Consider the following 18,884-nt stretch of genomic DNA (forward strand, 5'->3'; position numbering starts at 1 on the left):
AGCCGTTAGGTCATCGTTCAGTGTTAAAGAATACATCCTCTCTATAGACCTTGCAGGTTGCCAAGATACAGTTGGCCCAGAAAGTATACTAGGGAGCAGAGCTGATTTATTCTATGTAGCTCAGATGCCAGCTTTAATCTTGAGTTACCAAACATCACTGTGATATGCATCATGTGTGAGACATTCCTTGCAGGCGGTAAGTAGGTGAGTGGGATTGTTCAGTTTAGTTTCCTTTTCACTCTGCTTCTCTCCGCAGTTCCTCTTCATCCAAGAATGGTGATGGCTGCAGAGCAAAGCTGGTCTTCCTCTAATCTGCAGCAGTCCCACCAATCTCCCATCTGTACTGAAAAGATTTGGGTAAATAAGATCAGAAGAAGATCACATTCTGCCTCATTTTTCAGAAAAGGCATGAAGGCTCGGGATTGCATAAAAACAGATGGCCAGCAGGACCATCCAGCAGGAGGGAGTTCATTCTCCCTCTCTATTCAGTTCTAAGGAATCAGAGTACTGTGTTCAGTTCTGGGCCCCCAAGAGCTTTCTAAGCACCTTTTCTAAGGTGTGGTGCAGCCCACACCTCCATTATATGATGGACCCACCACCACATTAAGCTGGAGTTTCTCCCCCAGCATGCTTTCTTCTGCCAAACAATGGGTGAACCTCCACTGGTACCCACAGCCTCTGCCAAATATTCTGACACTGAAAGCATGCACTACTTCTTCCAGTGTATCCCAGCATGTGGGAAAAGGCCACTGTGAAAGCAGGACAGGTGATTCCGTGCCTGAGCACTGCAATGAGCTTTTGGAATGGAGGCACTCAGCTGTCAAAAATGTTCCTACAGAAAGTGTTCTGGCAGTTGCCAAAGTAAAGGGGCTTTTTAAAATACAGTTACTTTTATTTGCGTGTGTGAAAGAAACTGCCTGCTTCCCAGAAGCAGCAGCATGCCCCCAGCACACCTTAGCACCGCGGCGGCGCGCAGAAGCCTGCGACGTTCAGGCAGGGCCGCGTGCTCCCGGCCGCTGAGGGGAGGTGCGGCGGCAGCTGCCCTGTGACGTCACCGCCGGGCGCGGGGCGGGCGTTGCAGCGCAGACCGAAGGAGTCGACAGCGGGGCCTGTGCCCAGCTGCGTGGCTGTGCCATGGTTCGCTTCGGGCTGACCGTCGTCCGCCAGTGAGTACCGCCGCTGCACCGTGCTCCTTGGGTTCTTCCGCTATGGGAGCGACCGAGCGCTCTTGTCCTTCCCTTGCCCTTGCGCTGTCTACCCTCACCCATCCGCCGCTGGTGCCAGCGCGCACCGTGACGTTAACGGACTTCCGCCCTTCTCCCCACGGGCGGTCCGTTTCCTGTGGCGGGGCTCCCCCGTGGAGTGCCTGTTGGGGCCGTTACCTGACCACGGGGCGGCGTGGCCCGGTGTCGCAGCGCGCCGGATTGGGGCCGAATGCCAGGCATCCCTTGTCTCCTTTGGCGCTGCCTCACGTAAAGAACGGTCCCACCGGGACAAAGCGCTGTGCGCGGGCGCTGGAGACCCTCTTTCAGCGCTGATCCGCCTGCTGTCAGCAGTGCCGCTCTGCTAGAACGCTGCGAAGGTGTGGAGCTGCACTAGTTTAGCAGTGTCACCAGAAAGCAGAGCCAGTGCCTGGCTCGTGAGGAAGGTGTGGTACCAGTGATCCGAGCTCTGCCGGTGTGCCTGCTTGGCTGCGGTGTCTCAGGGTACCCCTTGACCCAGACGGGCCGTTTGCCTCTGGTGGTATTAGCATTCACTGCGTGCACGAATCTGGTCTGGTATGCTGTAGTTTGCTGTTGAGTCAAGCTGTGTCAGAATAGTATTGAGAGAAGTACAGCATCACACCTAAATTTAGTCAGCGCTGTTTGTGAACTCTGTGGTGATTGGTCATAAGCCCTTTCTCCTGCCAAAAGGTCTCAGATGAACTCTTCACACTCAGGGGTGAAGAGTTCATTTAGGATTGGTAGTCTAACCTTTCTTATGTGAAATGTGAAATGGCATTGGTAACTTCTTTGGAATTGTTACTTTCAAGCTTCAACAGGATATTCCCAGAGACCTGTGGTTAACTAGAATAAGCCTCTCAAATTTTCTCAAATTGATAGCAATTAACAGTTTAATTTTTATTAAACATGTTTTTACTCTTAATCATAATACAGGTTAATATTTGATTAGAGCAGGAAGCAATTACTTTTTTTTTTTTCCTCTAATCATCCTCCTTTTAAGAGTTACTCTTCCCTTAAAGACCTGTATCTAATGACTTGATGTTCAAGTTACAGCCTTTTTTTTTTTTTTTTTGAGATCTTCAGCTAGGATCTAGCAGGCACTCTGGAATTAATTAACTCATCAGAAAATGTGTTAGACTCCACTTGTGTATGCTATGCTGCTTAGGAAACAGCAAATATTGCTCTTCTCCACCCCCTAATTGATGACCAACAGGAAGGACTCTATCCAGCCTGCTGCATTTTCCTCAGCAGACCAAAAGTAGCTGCCAGAGTCTGGGGAGAGTTTGAAAGATTAAATTGCTGCTGTGTGTGCTGGAAAGAGTTTAAAACGTGTTGTAAAATGCAGTGTTCTCCCTTAGAAGTACTTGCTTTCTGTGTTTGGTTATCTATTTGAAGCTCATCTTGAGTTTTGCCCAGCAGTGCTGATAGATATTTGAAAAGCAAGCAGCATGTTTGGCACTCAGTGCTGCAAAAACTTAAGCAATTGACATTTCACTCAGGTGAGATGTCTTGACAAAGCATGCTTGACTTTGTTTAAGTTTTTCCTTCTAAATCTGTATGCAGGTTTACTTGTTCTTCTCCTGGAAAAAAAAATCATTTAAAATGTTCAAGACAAAATATTCTGATTTCCAAAGCACTCCGATTATTATCAGATTTTATAGTTCAGGCTGTCAGCAATGAAGTTGATGGGAGAAGCCTGAGAACTATCAGAAGGTACTTCAGGGCACTGGGGCTAATTAGTTGGAGGAGTGGGAGTCTAGGTGGTCTCCTCGGTCCCTTCAGTAGCAGTGAAAAATACTGAAAGGAACAGGAAAATCCATCCAATCAAGGTATGGCTAAGAGCTGGTGCTATTGGAGGAACTTTGTTTTGTTTTTTATCATGGGGTGGTTTATTCAGCACCATGCCTGCTGGTGACATTTGGAGTTCACCTGTTTCAAGGGATACTAGCCCAGGAGTTGTTGGGAAACTGTAATGGTTCAGCCTGGTTCTGTAACAAGGGGGCAAGGGGACCCAAAGATCCACAGCCCAGGAAGGTATGGGGAAGGAAAGGGAAAAGGTATGGAGATGGGCCTGAATGAGAAAAAAACAGCAGCAATGAGCTAAAGGGAAAAAAACCAAACAAACAAAACAAAAAACAAACAAAACAAACAAACAAAACAAACAAACAAACAAAAAAAACAACACCTTAATTTATTAAGTGTAGTAGCAGAATGTGAGATAATATGTTATAATACAGTATGATTGAAATTGAAGCTAATAAAGTAATACGTAAAAGAGGGAGAGTTTCCAAAACCAAAGTCTTTAAAGCTGTAGGCAAAGTGGCTGGAGAGCACAGAGGAAAGTCTCATGACTTTATCTGCTGTACATTTCCCTCTGAATGGAAAATGGAAATGGAAAAATGAGCTCTTCTGGAAGTTGTAGTTCATGCTTCTCTTTTGAGACCAGGAAATTGGAAATGTAAAAAATCCTTGGAGCTGCAGCATTATTCTTTAAATCCCAGTGCACTGCATGATGTTATGATATGGAATACCGATAGAAAACCATTACATGAAACCACGACAGGAACATTGAGAAGGCTTTAAGTAAGATTCAAAGGAGGAAGGGGATAAAACCAGGCTCACTAGAGATGAGTCTAGGGGCAGCATGTCAGGGTTGGAGGGGTGAGACCGTTAACCCACCTGAAGTACACTTACTCTGCTGGCAATAAACTGTAAGGTGGCACATCACAATCAGAGGGGCTGCATGCTAGTGAGATCCTTCAGTCTGCTCTACTTGGTTCAATGAAGCAATCTGAAATGTTTTTCCACCAATGCACACTGCATAAAGAACAAGCTGAGGAGAACTATAAGCCTTGGGTTCAGTCGCAGAGCTACAACATCATTGGTGTAAGTGAAACTTGCTGGGAAGAGTCCTCTGACTGTTGTGCTGTAGTGGATGACTACAGACTTTCTAGAAGAGACAGGCAGAGCAGGAGAGGAAGGGAAGTGGCACTGTATTTAACAGAGGGGCCAAACTGTATGGAGCTGTCAGTTGATGGTGAAACAGTTGAGAGCCTCAGCCAGGGTGACAACACTGATTGATTATTCTTTGAGGAACTAAGAGAGACATCTGTATCAACCCCTCTTGTCATTATGGGAGGCTTCAACTTACCAGATGTTAACTGGGAGCACTGCACAGCTGATACAAGCAGGTCCAGTAGATTCCTAAAACACCTCAATGACAACTTCATGCTACAGGTACTAAGGGATCCAATGAGGAAGGTTGCCCTCCTAGGTCTGTTGCTTCTGAACAGAGAAGGTTTCATGATTGAAATGGCAATTGGTGACTGTCTTGGCCATAATGACCATAATCAAATTTAAAATCCTTGGTGGTAATAGGAGCACTGCCACCAAAACCTCAACCCTTGATACGAGGAGAGCAGATTTCAGGCTGCTCAGGGAACTAGTTAGTAAGGTCTCCTGGGAAACTTCTTTTGAAAGGGTATTTTTTAAGTACCACCTCAGAGTTGAAGTTGGCCAAAAGTGTGAGTGTGTGAATCAAATGAGTGTGAAAAAAAAAGATTTTTTTTTTAAAATACGCTAGCAACAAAAGGAGGGCCAGAAAGAATATTGGTGAGAATGGTCACATTACAAACAGGAACACAGACTAAGAAAACTCTTCCAATACGTTCTTTGCCTCTGTCTTCAATACTGATGATAGGTTCTAGTTCCCCAAGTGCCCCAAGTCAAAAGACTATGACTGCAATAACAGCCAACTCCCAGAAAGCCCTGAGCTTATACAGGATTTGCTGCTACACCTGAATGAATGTAAGTCCACAGGGCCCAATGGGATTCATTCCTGGGTACTCCCTTAATTATTTTTCAATAGTCTTGGGAATGTGGAGAGGTACCAGTTGACTGGAAGCTGCAAACATTCCAATTTTCAGGAAGGGCAAGAAAGACCTTGATGATTATAGGCCTGTCAGTCTCACTTCAGTGGCTGGTAAAATTATGGAGAAAAATGTTCTAGAGCTATTGAAGAATGCCTGAAGGACAGTGAAGTCATTGATTGCAGCTGACACAGGTTCATGAGGGGAACATCCTGTTTAACTAAGTTTCCTTTTATGACAGGGTCATCCATGTAGTTGATCGTGGGAAGCCAGCTGACATTGGGAAGTTGTTGATGGCAGTTGATGATGGAAAGCCATCTTTTTGGCTTTCACTAAAGCTTCCAGTACTGTTTCTCTCAGTATCCTTCTGGACAAGATGTTCAGCATGCAGCTAAACAAAAACATAATGAAAAATTGGCTGATGATTTGGGTCCAAAGGGTTAGAGTAAACAGTTGACTCGCAGCCAGTCACTAGTGGGGATCCCCATTTCAGAGCAAGTTCTCTTCAGGAGGCTTTCATAAACAACTCAGATGTAGGACCAAAAGGTGTTTTGAGCAAGCGTGCTGACGATATTGAATTGGTAGGAGCTGTTGGCTCCATTGAGGATGGAGAAGCAGAGAGGTTTAGTCGAATTAGAGAATTGGGCAGGCAATCACCAACTATACGAAGTTTAACAAGAGCAAGTGCTGGATTCTGTGCCTGGGAAGGGGCAACCCTAGGCTAGGCATACAGATTAGGGGATGAGATGCTGGGGATCTTGATCAACAAGTTGAATATGAGTCAACAGTATGCGCAGGCAGCCAGGAAAGCTAAGTATATGCTGGGATGCATCAGCACTGCTAGTTGGTTGAAGGAAGTGATTGTCCTGCTTTACGCTTTACTGGTGTGGCCTCACCTGTGTGCAGTTTGGGAATCAGAACAAAACAGAACAGAACAAAAAGTACATAAAACTATTGGAGAGCATCCAAAGGAGGGCTACAAAGATGGTGATGGGTGTGGTGGAGAAGCTCTGCCTTATGCTGTGCTTCTTCAAGGTGTGTTGCCTGCTCTGATACTATCTTTGCTAATCTCTTGAGTTGACTTCCCTCTAATGCACAGAAGTCCCACTGACTAGTACAGTCAGAGTTTTCCTACTTCTTCCCTCTCTCCAATGAGGAGATGTCACTTTAGTAGATAAATTATGCTGCATTTATGATAAATTTAAGATATTACGTTCCTTTTTGTCCCATATCTTAGTAAATACTGATGGTGTGTTTGGAATTGACTACTTGAAATGATTTTATTTTAAACTCTTCAAATACATCCTTTTAAAAGGAGGCTGTGCTACAATGTACATCATTATTTATATTTAAACTTTTTCCATTTGGCGTGTATTACAGTGTTTGTGAACCGTGATTGAAAATGAAGTCACAATTTTTCTTGTATATAATCTTTTTCAGTGGAGAAACAAGATACAACAAAGACAAGATATTGCAAGGTTAGTATCAGCTGTTCTATTAGTTTCTGTGAGATTGAAAATTATTCTTCCCTGCAAAATGAGAAATCCCATGATCAACAACTGAACTGATAAATAAGAGGGCTGCTTCACAAGTAATGCCTTATATTTTGTTAAGTTGGCCCACAACATCAGAAGCAGATGTCACCGGTATGGCAGTAGAGGTTGGACCTTCCCAACAATATTCTGTTACACTTTGTTGCCTTGCAACAGACAGCAGCAGAGAGGAACAGCGTGTGATGAGGAAGCGTGTATAAAGAAAAGGCATGTAACTGAATTCTACTGTGTGGAAAAATGGTACCCACTGAGATTCATCAGTGCTTGCTGAACATTTATGGAGACCGGAAAGAGGATGTTAACACAGTGAGATGGTAGATGGTGTGTTTCAGCAGTGGCAACAGCAGTAGTGGGTCAGTCCACCTGTGCAGATTTTTCTGGGCACAGCATGCAGGTTCTTGTTCATCGCTGGCAAAAATGCACAGTACACAGTGGTGACTATTTCAAAAAATGGAGTTTTGTCATTGAGAACTTGCTCTATCAAATAGTATTATTGTGTTCTTGGTATCTGTTATCATTTCCATGGAAATAAATAGGTATTACTTTCAGACAAACCTACATATTGTTACAGAGTAATATTGTGTACTTTAGGCTAGAAAAATACCTTTATTAATGGATCCAAATGTTAGCTTGATAGTTGTGGAAAATGATAAGTTTCTAATTCAGTCTCTGCAGAATGTCAGTGTAGTGTGGTGCATTTCTGGTTTTAACAGGGGTGTCACAGTTCTTTTGCTAAAATGCAGAAATAACTTACCTGTAATCAGATAAGAAAAATCTGTAGGTAAGAATGGCATGATATCCCAGTCCACTGTTGTGAAGATTGTTTAAATGTACTTGAATTGTTCAGTTCTAGCTAGAACACAGTTTTTATTCAAAGAAGTTATCTACATGGACTTTTGCAAAGCTTTTGATGTGGTTCTGCAGCACATCCTTATCTATAATTTGGGGAGATGGATGTTTGAAGGGTGGACTGTTCGGTGGGTGAGGAGTAGGTTGAATGGTCACAGACAGAAATTTGTGATCAACAGCTCTATGTCCAGGTGGAGGCCAGTCATGAACCTCTGGGTTCAATCTTGGGACCTCTCTCTAACATTCTTATCAGTTATGTAGATGGTGAGGTCGAGTGTACCCTCAGCAAAGCTGCAGACAGCACCAAGTTTAGTGGGCAGTCAGTATGACAGAAGGGAGGGATACCATCCAATGGGACCTAGACAAACTCATTAGGTGGGCCCATGTAATTATGATGAAGTTCAACAAAGCCAATTGCGAGACGTTATGCTTCAGCCAATCCCAGATTTGTGTATGGGCTAGGAGAAGAACTCTTTCAGAGCAGCCCGCTGAGTGGAGGACTTAGGGATCCTGATAGATGAAAAACTGAATGTGAATTGGCAGTGTGTACTTGCAGCCTGGGAGGCTAACAGTACCCTGGGATGCATTAAAAGACAGGTGACCAGCAGGGCAAAGGAAGTGATTGTTGCTCTGTACTTTGACCTTGTGAAGCCCCATAAGTGGATGCATGAGTACTGCGTTGTCACGGTTTGGACAGGGGCTTCCTGGCCTCTTTCATGCTCCCTCGTCCTTTTCAGGGAGACAAAAAAAGGAACAACCCAGTTAAGATAAGGAGAGCTAACTAATTTACTACAAATGGTAAAATAACGTAATGATATAAAAAGGGAATTATGGTAACATACAAATAGGAAAGGATTTCAGACAGTGCTGCTGTCTGCTCTGTCCAGAAAGAAAAAAGTTCTATCTTATCACTTGGAATGGAGAGTACTGGAGATTTTGGAAAACTGTAGTTTGTCTCTTCTCAGTATATTGTTTGTTTGTGGATGCCCCATTTCTGAAAGTGTTCAAGGGCAGGCTGGAGGGATCCTTGAGCAACGTTATCTAGTGTCTAATCTAACCATTGGCAAGCTGTGCCTGTGGCCAGAGGTGTTGCAACTAGATGATCTTTGAGGTTGCTTCCATCCCAAGCCGTTCTGTCATTCTATGAAATGTTGGCTTACCAAAGTTCTGATTCTCTCAGCACTGTCTTAGAGCATTTGGGACAGTTCATTTCATAAATTATGCTAGCTAAAAACCATATCTGCAAGGGTTACTTTTCAGCTAGATCAGTTACGTCAACATACTTTCTGTGCAACTGCATGAGCATTAGCATCAACACGCAAGGTGGAGTAGAGCAGACAACAATTTGTATTTACATCAACACTAATATTCTTGTGAAACTGTCTTTGGCAGAGAGAGGGCATGCTGCTTTCCACATTACACAAAATCCCTTCTTGTTTCCTCATCTTCAGGGCATTATCATAGTTAGGGAATGCAGGGGAAATAGCCTATCATGTTTGTTAGGACTTCCCTCTCCTGATGTGCATGTTTTTCCGTGTGTGTATTTTAGTATCAACAACAGTATCACAGTTGTATTGTCTGTTTTTCTTATTTGCAGTAACAACCATTTTCAGACTTTCAGTTCTGGGACTCCTCTAGTAGGGAGCCTAGCAGAGGCTAGAAAGGACAAGTGATCTGAAATGACTACCCGTGTTTAGAAAATGTAGATCTGATTCATGTTTAAGTTTTCATGTTTCTATTTCTCTCTATATATACATTAATATCATCAGTAAATGGTCCTTTCTAGCCTGTACTCCCTTTCTTTATACTACGTGACCAGAGGAATAGTCACTCCACTCCACTTGCAGAACGAGAGGTGTTTTACGTAGGTTTGTCTGAAAGTGATGACTCCGTTTTCATGGAAACAATAACAGATACTAAGAGCACAATAACACTATTTGATAGAGCAAGTTCTCAATGACAAAACTCCATTTTTTGGAATAGTCACCACCGTGTACTGTGCATTTTTGCCAGCGATGAACAAGAACCTGCATGCTGTGCCCAGAAAAATCTGCAGGTGGACTGACCCACTACTGCTGAAACACACCATCCACCACCTCACTGTGTTAACGTCCTCTTTCTGGTTTCCATAAATGTTCAGCAAGCACTGATGAATCTCAGTGGGTACCATTTTTCCACACAGTAGAATTCAGTTACATGCCTTTTCTTTATACACGCTTCCTCATCACACGCTGTTCCTCTCTGCTGCTGTCTGTTGCAAGGCAACAAAGTGTAACAGAATATTGTTGGGAAGGTCCAACCTCTACTGCCATACCGGTGACATCTGCTTCTGATGTTGTGGGCCAACTTAACAAAATATAAGGCATTACTTGTGAAGCAGCCCTCTTATTATGCCTGAGTAGATTCTCTCAACTTTGCTTGCTAAACTGATAAATTATTTGAAATTTGTGTGTTTTAATGTTGATTTTTTTTGTTTGTTTGTTTTTTGTTTTATAGGTCAAGGAATAGATGAGCCACTCTCTCCAACTGGTTTCAGACAAGCCGATGCTGCTGGTTTATTTCTCAGTAATGTAAAGTTTACTCATGTCTTCTCGAGTGACCTCCTTCGAGCAAAGCAGGCAAGTGCTTTTACTGGAAACTGAATGTAATTACAAGCTTCACATTTTGCTGCTTATTTGCTATTGCTGATACAGAAATAATAGCATGAAGGAAAGCACAGTTTTTTTTATTGGATTTAGAACTGAAGGTTGAGTTGTATAGAATTTCATAAGGCCTCTGTGTATATGGAAACTTCAGTCATACAGCACATTTAAGAGCTGATGAAGGCCAATTCACAGGATGTTTTGTTTTTCTTATAGACTTGCCATTATTTTGTATGTGCATATGCCTTCTTGGTAAAGGAGTAATTGCGATTTAAAGGTAACAGACCAAATTCAGTTTGTTTGTTTTGATGGAATAAAGCAAATTGGCATGGATATAGTTTGTACTGTTTTATGTACTGCAGCTGTTGTGTTTTTCAGAAGAATGCATACGAATTAAGCAAAAATCAAGTCTTGTGGTAAAGTCTGCACAAGTACCATTAAATGTGCAGAGACATTAGATTTTGGAAAGAACATAGTATTATATCTCTCACTTTGATATGCTATTTTAATAAATTAAAGAAGAAACACTTCCAGTTACTGGGTGGAATTTTGTGTACAAGGTTATAAAATATGGAAGAAAAAAAAAATAAAAAAGGAAGAGAACAGAAGTTTTGTTTGTAGTGGCATTGATCAACTAGCTGTTCTTTGAAGATTATATTTGCAATGCAAGCCCTATGATTCTTTCTGTCTCCTGTTACTGATTCTCTAATTTCAGGATATGTGAAAGGTTTCACGTGATTGAAACTAAGAAATTCTTGAATGCGTTGGTTCCTTGCTTTTTTTTGTTTGTTTGTTTTTCTTCAGTTGTGCTGCTTCAAGAGACTGTAAAGCCATGTTGTAAACAATAAAGCCATGTTGTAAACGAGAGCAACAAAATTTAGGTTAAGATCTCTTTTATTTTTAACTTAGATTATCTTGTTCATCTGTTTTGTACCTCAGTCCCACTTGCAGCAACATAATATAAGCAGAAAACAAGCTAGAAATGGTGGAGAGAAGTGAAATAATTAGATATTTTTAAATTGCATAATAATGATTACTTGACACGTAACTTCCTTTAAATATGTGAATAGTGTTAATTACTTTTTAAAATATTAATAGTGGTTTTTAATATTTGTAAGACATTGTGTGCTATGTGCCCACCTTAGGGAAGTTCTTTTTGAAATGCTCAGCATTTTTGGAGTTAGTTTTGTAATTTTTTTTTCTCTTAAGTTAGAGAAAGGCTTTTCCTTGAAAAGGATTTGCACTCTTTTAATATAGAAAATGTCCTTTGCGTAAAGGAAACATGTTTTACCATTCTTTAGAACATCTATTCAGACTTTGTAGAAGCTTTTTCAATGATGCGTAGAGCTGTAGCTCCCATTTGTTTGGAACTTCATTCTTTGGCAGCTGCAGATCTCTGAAGAGTGTGCTTTACTACACTGTCACTTCACGGCTTGAGAGGAGTTTGCAGTTTGCCTTGAAAAAGGGGGAGAGTTCATCACTGTTAGTGATGAAGTTTAGTTTGTCTTGCAGTGTCTCCTTTATCATTTGTGGGTCAGGATATGCACTGGAACTAGGAGTTGCATGCTGTCCTCTGGATACTGCTTCTGCCTGCAACTGAACACTGAAGCTTGAGCAGGACAGAAGAAAAGCAAGTAGGAAATTTAAAGAGAAGCATAGTAGCTGGACAGAAATTTTAGGAACTAATAGAGATGTGCAAGTGAGCATGTACAGGGCATGGAGAGAGTGGCTTTGCAGAGAGGTCTGTTTGAGAGAGCAAGAGTGAGGAGTCAAAGACTTAGCTCCAGAAATTAGCAGTATAGATGAGAGCTGACAGACCTGGAATGTGAAAATAAGAACTGATCAGAAAGACTGGAATTTGGTATGAACAGAGCATATCTCCAGAAGAGCTATAAGATTGGCAGAATGCAATGCAGAAGTCTGCAGGAGAATATTGAGCTCATAGTTATGATCTTGCCACTGGGACAAAAACTCAGCAATAGTGAAAGTAGATTCAGGAGTGGAACAAGCTGGGTCTTGAAAAGGACAGTAGAAAAATTTTGAGTCCTTTTCATGTGTAATAAAATGGGGCTATTATCCCTGCTATTGCTGTGATGCTGTGAAAATTCAGAAATGTTTCTGAAACAGACTAGTGCTTAGAAATGGATGATGTAAGAAAGGTGAAAGAAAGTTAGTATTCAGAACAGATTTTCATTAAAGTAGATGGATCGTGAGGCTTCATTTTAATATTTACAGTTCAGAATGAATTTGCGCACAGTAGATGAATGTAGTCTATTCTAGGTATTGAACAAATCTCCATTCTGGAGAAATTTCTGGCTATAATCATAAATTAACTATACTATTCATACATACAAGGAAATTAATTCAAGCATGTCTGTTATGATAGTGTTGTATGACAGAAATTTAAAGTTGAAGCATAAAGCCTTTCATAAGCGGTATGTGGAATAGTACATAGAATCTTAGTAGTACAACAAAGCTGATTATTATTTGATAGAATCCAGGGAGTCTTTTCAAAATAAGTTCGTTAGATGTCTGAGTAAATGTGGACATTTGCTAAAGACTTCTGGCTGTTATTACTAGTAAGTGCCTGTGTGAATCCATACTGCCTTCGTATTTTGTGGTACATATAAGAACAGGAGCATGTTAGTCATCCTTTACTTCTCATTACTGCCTATGCAGCCAGAAGCATCCAGCATACTAGAGCCCATGTTAAGCAATGCTTTTTACAAAATGGTATCAGAATTTCCTCTTGATCATGTTTCTTTATTAGCCTTATTAGCCCTCCTTGCATCCCCAAAATCACATACTTCTTTGGAAAAGAAATGTACAGCATTTCTTTTACACAGAACTCAGGACATCCAGTCTGTTATTAAAAGTAAAGAAAACCCTTTTGGGCTTTTTCTGTCTCTTTTTGGCAATGTTATCAAATGATAAGTGAATACAATAACCTGTTTTTTGTGGTGTTTTTTTTTTTTTCTTTTCCCCAAGTTTATCAGCCAGTGTGTGTCTCCTCTCTGGGATCAAGGCTGCCACATCTGTATATTGTCAGCAGATACTCTTTTTCCTCTTTAAATGCTTCAGTAGTATACAGGAGATTCAGATAGGATGTTAGGAAATATTTCTCCAAGAGAGTGGTCAGGTGCTGGAACAGGCTGCCCAGGGAGGCGGTGGAGTCACCATCCCTGGAATTATTCAGAAAACATTTAGATGTTGTACTGAGGGACATGATTCAGTGGGAAATACTATTGATGGTTGGACAGGATTATCTTAGAGGTCTTTTCCAACCTTGATGATTCTATGATGCTATGATTTATTTTTTTTTAGGTGTATTAAAAAGCTACTTGCCAGAAACTGATTTCACATGTTAGATCCTGTATTTTTGTCAGTTGTAGTAACTGATCTGTTTTTAGAAATGCACTGATTGCACAGAAATTGCACTGAAGCACAACCCACATACAACATAGATCTTTCTGAAAGTAATGCCTTCTATTTATTTCCATGAAATAAAATATAAATATAAAATATATATAAATAAAAAGATATATAATATAAATAATAATATATAATATATATATATAATATATAAAAAAAAATTACAACAGATACAAAGAGCACAATAACAGAGCTATGAAACACTGTTTTTCAGCATGGTCACCCCTGTTAGCTATGTATTTTCTCCAGTGATGAACAAGAGCCTGCATGCCATTCTCATCAAAATCTGCATGGCTAACTTGTCTTTCACATCGCTGTTGCTAATGCATGAAACGCACTGGCTACTGCCTCCCTGTGCTAACATCCACTGCTTAGCTCTGTAAACACTCAGCAAGCATGGATAAATCATACTGCTGTTGTGGGTACTGAATGTCTCCAATTGTTCTGGACATTGAATTGAGAAAGATCTTTCAGAAAATTGCATCTTTTCTCTTTTTATGACAGGTGGTATATACAATTTTGACACTACTAGCTGGAAATTTTTAATCTTGTGTACTTGGGATCTTGGGTACTACTAATGTAAATCACAGTGGATGTGGTGTTGTAATATAGTTCAGGCATTCCATGGTAAAATAGAACAGTTCATTGATGTAACTGTATATTCACTTTTTAGACTGCTGCCACAATTATAGGAAAAAATAAGTTCTGCAAAGGTTTGGAAATCAAGTGTGATACAAGACTTCGAGAGAGAGTAAGTGCCATAAGAGTTTGCTTAAATATTGAATATTGAAAATGCAATTTGTTGCTGATCTTGATTTAGTAAGTGGTAGATTTAGCAGTGGAGAGCGCTATATGATGTGTTTTTGGTCACTGAGAATTAAATTTTTACATTTGGTACTCAAAATTGTCTGATTTCAAAGGAGAGCCAAAGTTTAGTGATAGTGGTGTAACTGTGATGTCTGAATTAAGTACTGTATGGCTTGCATGTGGAGAGAATTATTTTTGTTTCCTAGCCCTGTGTATGAAGTTGAAGATGTTCCCTCTGCCTCTCTTCTCTAGCCTGATAATACAACCTGATGTTAACTTTTTGTTTGTTTTTACCTTTTAATTAATTAAATTAAATTAATGAATTTATATTAATAGATTAATTAATTTAATTCAATTTAAATGAAGACTAACTTTCTGCTCAAAATGGAACAGTCTTCTTTCCTGATTAGCCCCTTTGCTTCATTACAGGCATAATAGTAACGCCTGTCTGTTTTTAACTGTTTTAATCCAGATAAATTGAGATGTTGGATGTTTTTGCTAGTATTAATCACCCTTCCTATGCTGCATTGACAGTATCAGCTGAATTTTAAATAAGGAAATGCTACAAAATCAGAAGTGGATGTCATATTAGCAGCAAGCAACTAAGCGTTTAAAGAGCAGAATGTGATCACAGCATTTCCCATTGTGATCCCTTTGTCACAAATTCTGGTTCACCCCCTTAAATCAGCAAGTTACATCCCTTCCAATCTTCTTCAATGGCTTAATCACCTGGTATTTCAAAAATATTTTGGGCTGTGGTACGGAGTTTTACAAGGTATAATCTTAACTTGTTTCTTTTTTTTCCTTACCTGGTGTTGGTACTGTAATAGAAATTCCACTATATAGAAATTTCACTAAAGTTTCTGCAGGCCACGGGTTTTAAGGCAATGTTGTAGATAACTGAAATTAAGTTTGAATAGCATGAAAAGAAGCTACGTTCTTTGAAAGAAATATGTCGTTGATTCTATTGAAAAAGCTTTATTCTCTTATGGCTTGCATTCATGCGAGAAATCCAGAAAAGTCTTCAAGATTAAAATCTTCAGTAGTTTCTGAGAATTTATTTCTTTACATCTTTCTTAATTCTTCTCAAACTGCACGTACATAGCATAGAAATCAGAAAAGTCTCAGCAATAAGTATGTGTCTGTTTCGCAGTCATCAACATCTCAGTCTGTGAAATGTGCATAGCTGAGGGTTTTGACAGTAGAGCAATAAAATGGAATATTGATGGGGAGGTTCGACCTCTACTGCCATACCTTTGTGAATGGCAGCATGCATAATAAGAAATGTGGCATTTGTCATACTAAATTATACTGCTGTTGTGGGTACTAAGTGTCTCCAATGGTTCTGGACATTGAATTGAGAAAGATCTTTCAGAAAATTGCATATTTTCTCTTTTTATGACCTCACACAGGCGATATATACAATTTTGACACTACTAGCTGGAAATTTTTAATCTTGGGATTAAACTTGGGATCTTGGGTACTACTAATGTAAATCACACTGGATGTGGTGTTGTAATATGGTTTAGGCATCCCATGGCAAAAGTCCTTGTTTTTATCAAAGTCTTCATAACTATAGTTTTTTCAGTGGCTTCAGACCTTCCAAGAAAGGACCAAAGCTGTCTACTTGAATACATTTTTTTCATCTGTTTATGATAGTGAAGTATTAATCTTCAGTGGTAGAAATGTTAATCTGTATTGCTGTTTTTAAGAGATGTGCCTTGGAGATATGTTCGAGATAAAAAATGGTAATACGCATCCAACTAAATCTCTTCTAAACTACATTAGAGATTATAAATCTTAATTTATAATGTGACTACTGTTGATCCATAATGACTAGTTAATATATATGTGTTGTTTGTGGTGTTTCTCATATAAACGTTTCATTTGGAGGAATTATGAAAGAATGTGCCACTGAAAATCGATAATTCCATTAGTTCATTTGTGTATTGTTTTTAAGATCACTTTTGTCTTCTTTGTTTTCTGATAACTCTGTTCATAGAAGTAATGTACATCCTGAAAAAAGGGGGAATAGAATTCCTGCTCTCCTGTAGAAGTTACAGAGGTCTCTAGAGAAAATATTTGTTTCTTTTGAGAAAGAATTTATTGTAATATTTCTGCAGATGAAGAGTAAATGGAGTTTATCCGCTCATGAGGTGCTTGTAATGCAACCTCAGTTGAATTTTGTATACTAAGAATTTTGTGTTGTCAAAATGAGTGTCAAGAGTATATGAGTCTGAAGTGTATTTAAAGGCACCTCCTCTCCCAACACTATGATGAAATGTGAAGAGTAGTTAAGCTTGCACGTTATATTTGAGAATCTAGAAAACAAGTCTGCTTGAGAGTTGTTTGCATTGGAAGTGCTGTATCTTGCTAAATTCTTTGTAATTTGCCTCTTACAGAAATATGGTGTTGCAGAAGGAAGGCCTTTGACAGAACTCAAGGCTATGGCAAAGGCTGCTGGACAGCAGTGCCCTACATTCACACCTTCTGGAGGAGAAACACTGGATGAAGTATGTCATTTATGTATTTAGGCCCCAGTTTCTGGGCCATTTCATTAGGGAAGATACAGCTATTGCTTATTTAGGATCATCTTACTGAAAGTTTAGCCCAATAAAAAATATTTATTTTTCCAAGTTAAAAACACCATTTGACCCAATGGCTACTCATTAGAGAATTTCTTTAGAGGTAAAATGTTGATTCTGAGATTGATTCTTCATGAAGCTGTTGTATGCAGGAGGCTGATGGCAATTGCTTTCAACCTTGTCTTTGAAGTGCAGAGCAGTTCTTGACAGCATTCAGTAACTTAAGCACTGATTTCTGAGTCTTGTCTGTGATAAACCTTTTGACTGAAGTAGTAATATCTCAGGCTTTTGAAACCTGGAGTCTCTTACATTCTTCACAACATACTATTCTGACTTCTCTCTGTAGGTAAGAGAACGTGCAAGGGATTTTTTTGAATTTCTGTGTCAGCTAGCTGCTGAAGTGGGACAGATCAGAGAGAAGAAAGATCAAGAGATGCATGGGGCAGCAAACAGAAGCTCAGGAACATATGAAGAAGAGTCAGTTTTTCCTTGGACAGATCACTGTGGTGTACATGAATTTAGCTCTGATAACGATGGAACTTCTAAATTGTTATTAGATGCCAATATCTTAGTGGTGAGTCATGGAGCCTACATGAGGAACTGGGTTGGTTATTTTGTTTCAGATCTCAAGTGTACTTTGCCAGCAGATTTAACAAAGACTCAACTGTCTTCTGTCAGTCCCAATACAGGAGTTAGTCACTTTATAATAAAAATTGAAAACAGATCGGTGTTAAAACCTGAAATCATATGTGTTTGTCTTAATCAGGATTCTCACTTGGTGGATGTTGGTGCTGAATGTGTAGCTTCAAAAATATTTTAAGAGTTTTTTATAGAGGGAAGTAGTTCTCAATTACAATACACACTTGGAAAAATTTATCTATAGTAACTAATGAAATGGACGAGTTATTGACACTGAACTGCATAATGGAAGACATGCCTACCATACATATCTTTATGAAGAGAAACATTCTTCCAGTCACCTGCATGTCTTCCACGCACTTGCTATTACAGTGCATACTTTCAAAAGCTGCTTATTATTTGCCCATAATTATTTTGGTTATCTCCATCAGAAAGAATTAGTGGTGGAGGAGAGGAATGGTACCCAAAAAAATGAGCTATACTGTATTCTTGTTTTATTACAAAATGCTATATTGTAATGTTAATATACATGTTGTTTTAAAGTAACTTTTTTGACTGCAGTAATGTAACTTAAAAAGGGGGATTGCCTAGTGGAACAAGTTTGGTGCAGAGCCAGGTGAGGTGTTCTTGACTCTGATACTAAGTAGCTGTGAAACTTTGGGCAAATCTTTTCCGTTTGTAAAGTGGGGATGATGATATACCTACCTCGCAGGAGTTTTGGTAAGAAATGTTAGGCTTGTTGAGACCTCTATTGAAGAGCGCTGTACACAACATATTTATTTTTAATTGTAAGCAGAATGAGCACATAATTGAAACACCAATCTGTATTTTAAAAAGTAACTTTATCAATACTGTAAACTGTACCTGACTGGAATCCCGTTGTCAATCGCAGTCATATACTTAATGGATGAGTATTTTGGCCTAGAATTAAGCAAGCTTGATTGCTTGATGATTGATTGCTTGTAGCTGCTGTTAGTGCTGCATTACTTCCCCACTGAATTGTCTGTAGTGTTACTATGTAAGCTTATCCAACCTTTTTATCATCTCCGCATACCTTTTCATCGTTTGCATATTTTAAGCTTTAAAAATAAAGGCTCCTGAATATAACTCCATTTCCTTTGAGATCATAATTCTTGTTAATAATGCTCCATGAAGCCTTGCCCAGATAACACGGCTTCTGTTTTTTGTTGTTGCTTTTCCTGGGAAACTCCAGGCTATTCTTCAGTAACTAAATGTTACACTTTTTTTATTCGTGAAGATCAGTGCTATTCTAATTCTCATACAA

General features: G+C 39.7%; 1 protein-coding gene across 1 annotated transcript; it reads left to right on the forward strand.

The window, feature by feature from the left end:
• Positions 1-1,134: 1,134 nt before the first annotated feature.
• TIGAR (TP53 induced glycolysis regulatory phosphatase) lies at positions 1,135-17,780 on the forward strand (the record flags this gene model as incomplete). Its single annotated transcript, XM_079544876.1, has 7 exons — positions 1,135-1,166; positions 6,533-6,570; positions 9,991-10,112; positions 10,499-10,552; positions 14,242-14,319; positions 16,778-16,888; positions 17,307-17,780. The coding sequence occupies 7 exons, from the start codon at positions 1,135-1,137 to the stop codon at positions 17,778-17,780; spliced, it is 909 nt and encodes a 302-aa protein (XP_079401002.1).
• Between the last annotated feature and the right edge of the window lie 1,104 nt (positions 17,781-18,884).

The sequence above is a fragment of the Tetrao urogallus genome (genome assembly GCF_951394365.1).
Source record: "Tetrao urogallus genome assembly, chromosome: 1".
In the NCBI taxonomy this organism is placed as follows: domain Eukaryota; kingdom Metazoa; phylum Chordata; class Aves; order Galliformes; family Phasianidae; genus Tetrao; species Tetrao urogallus.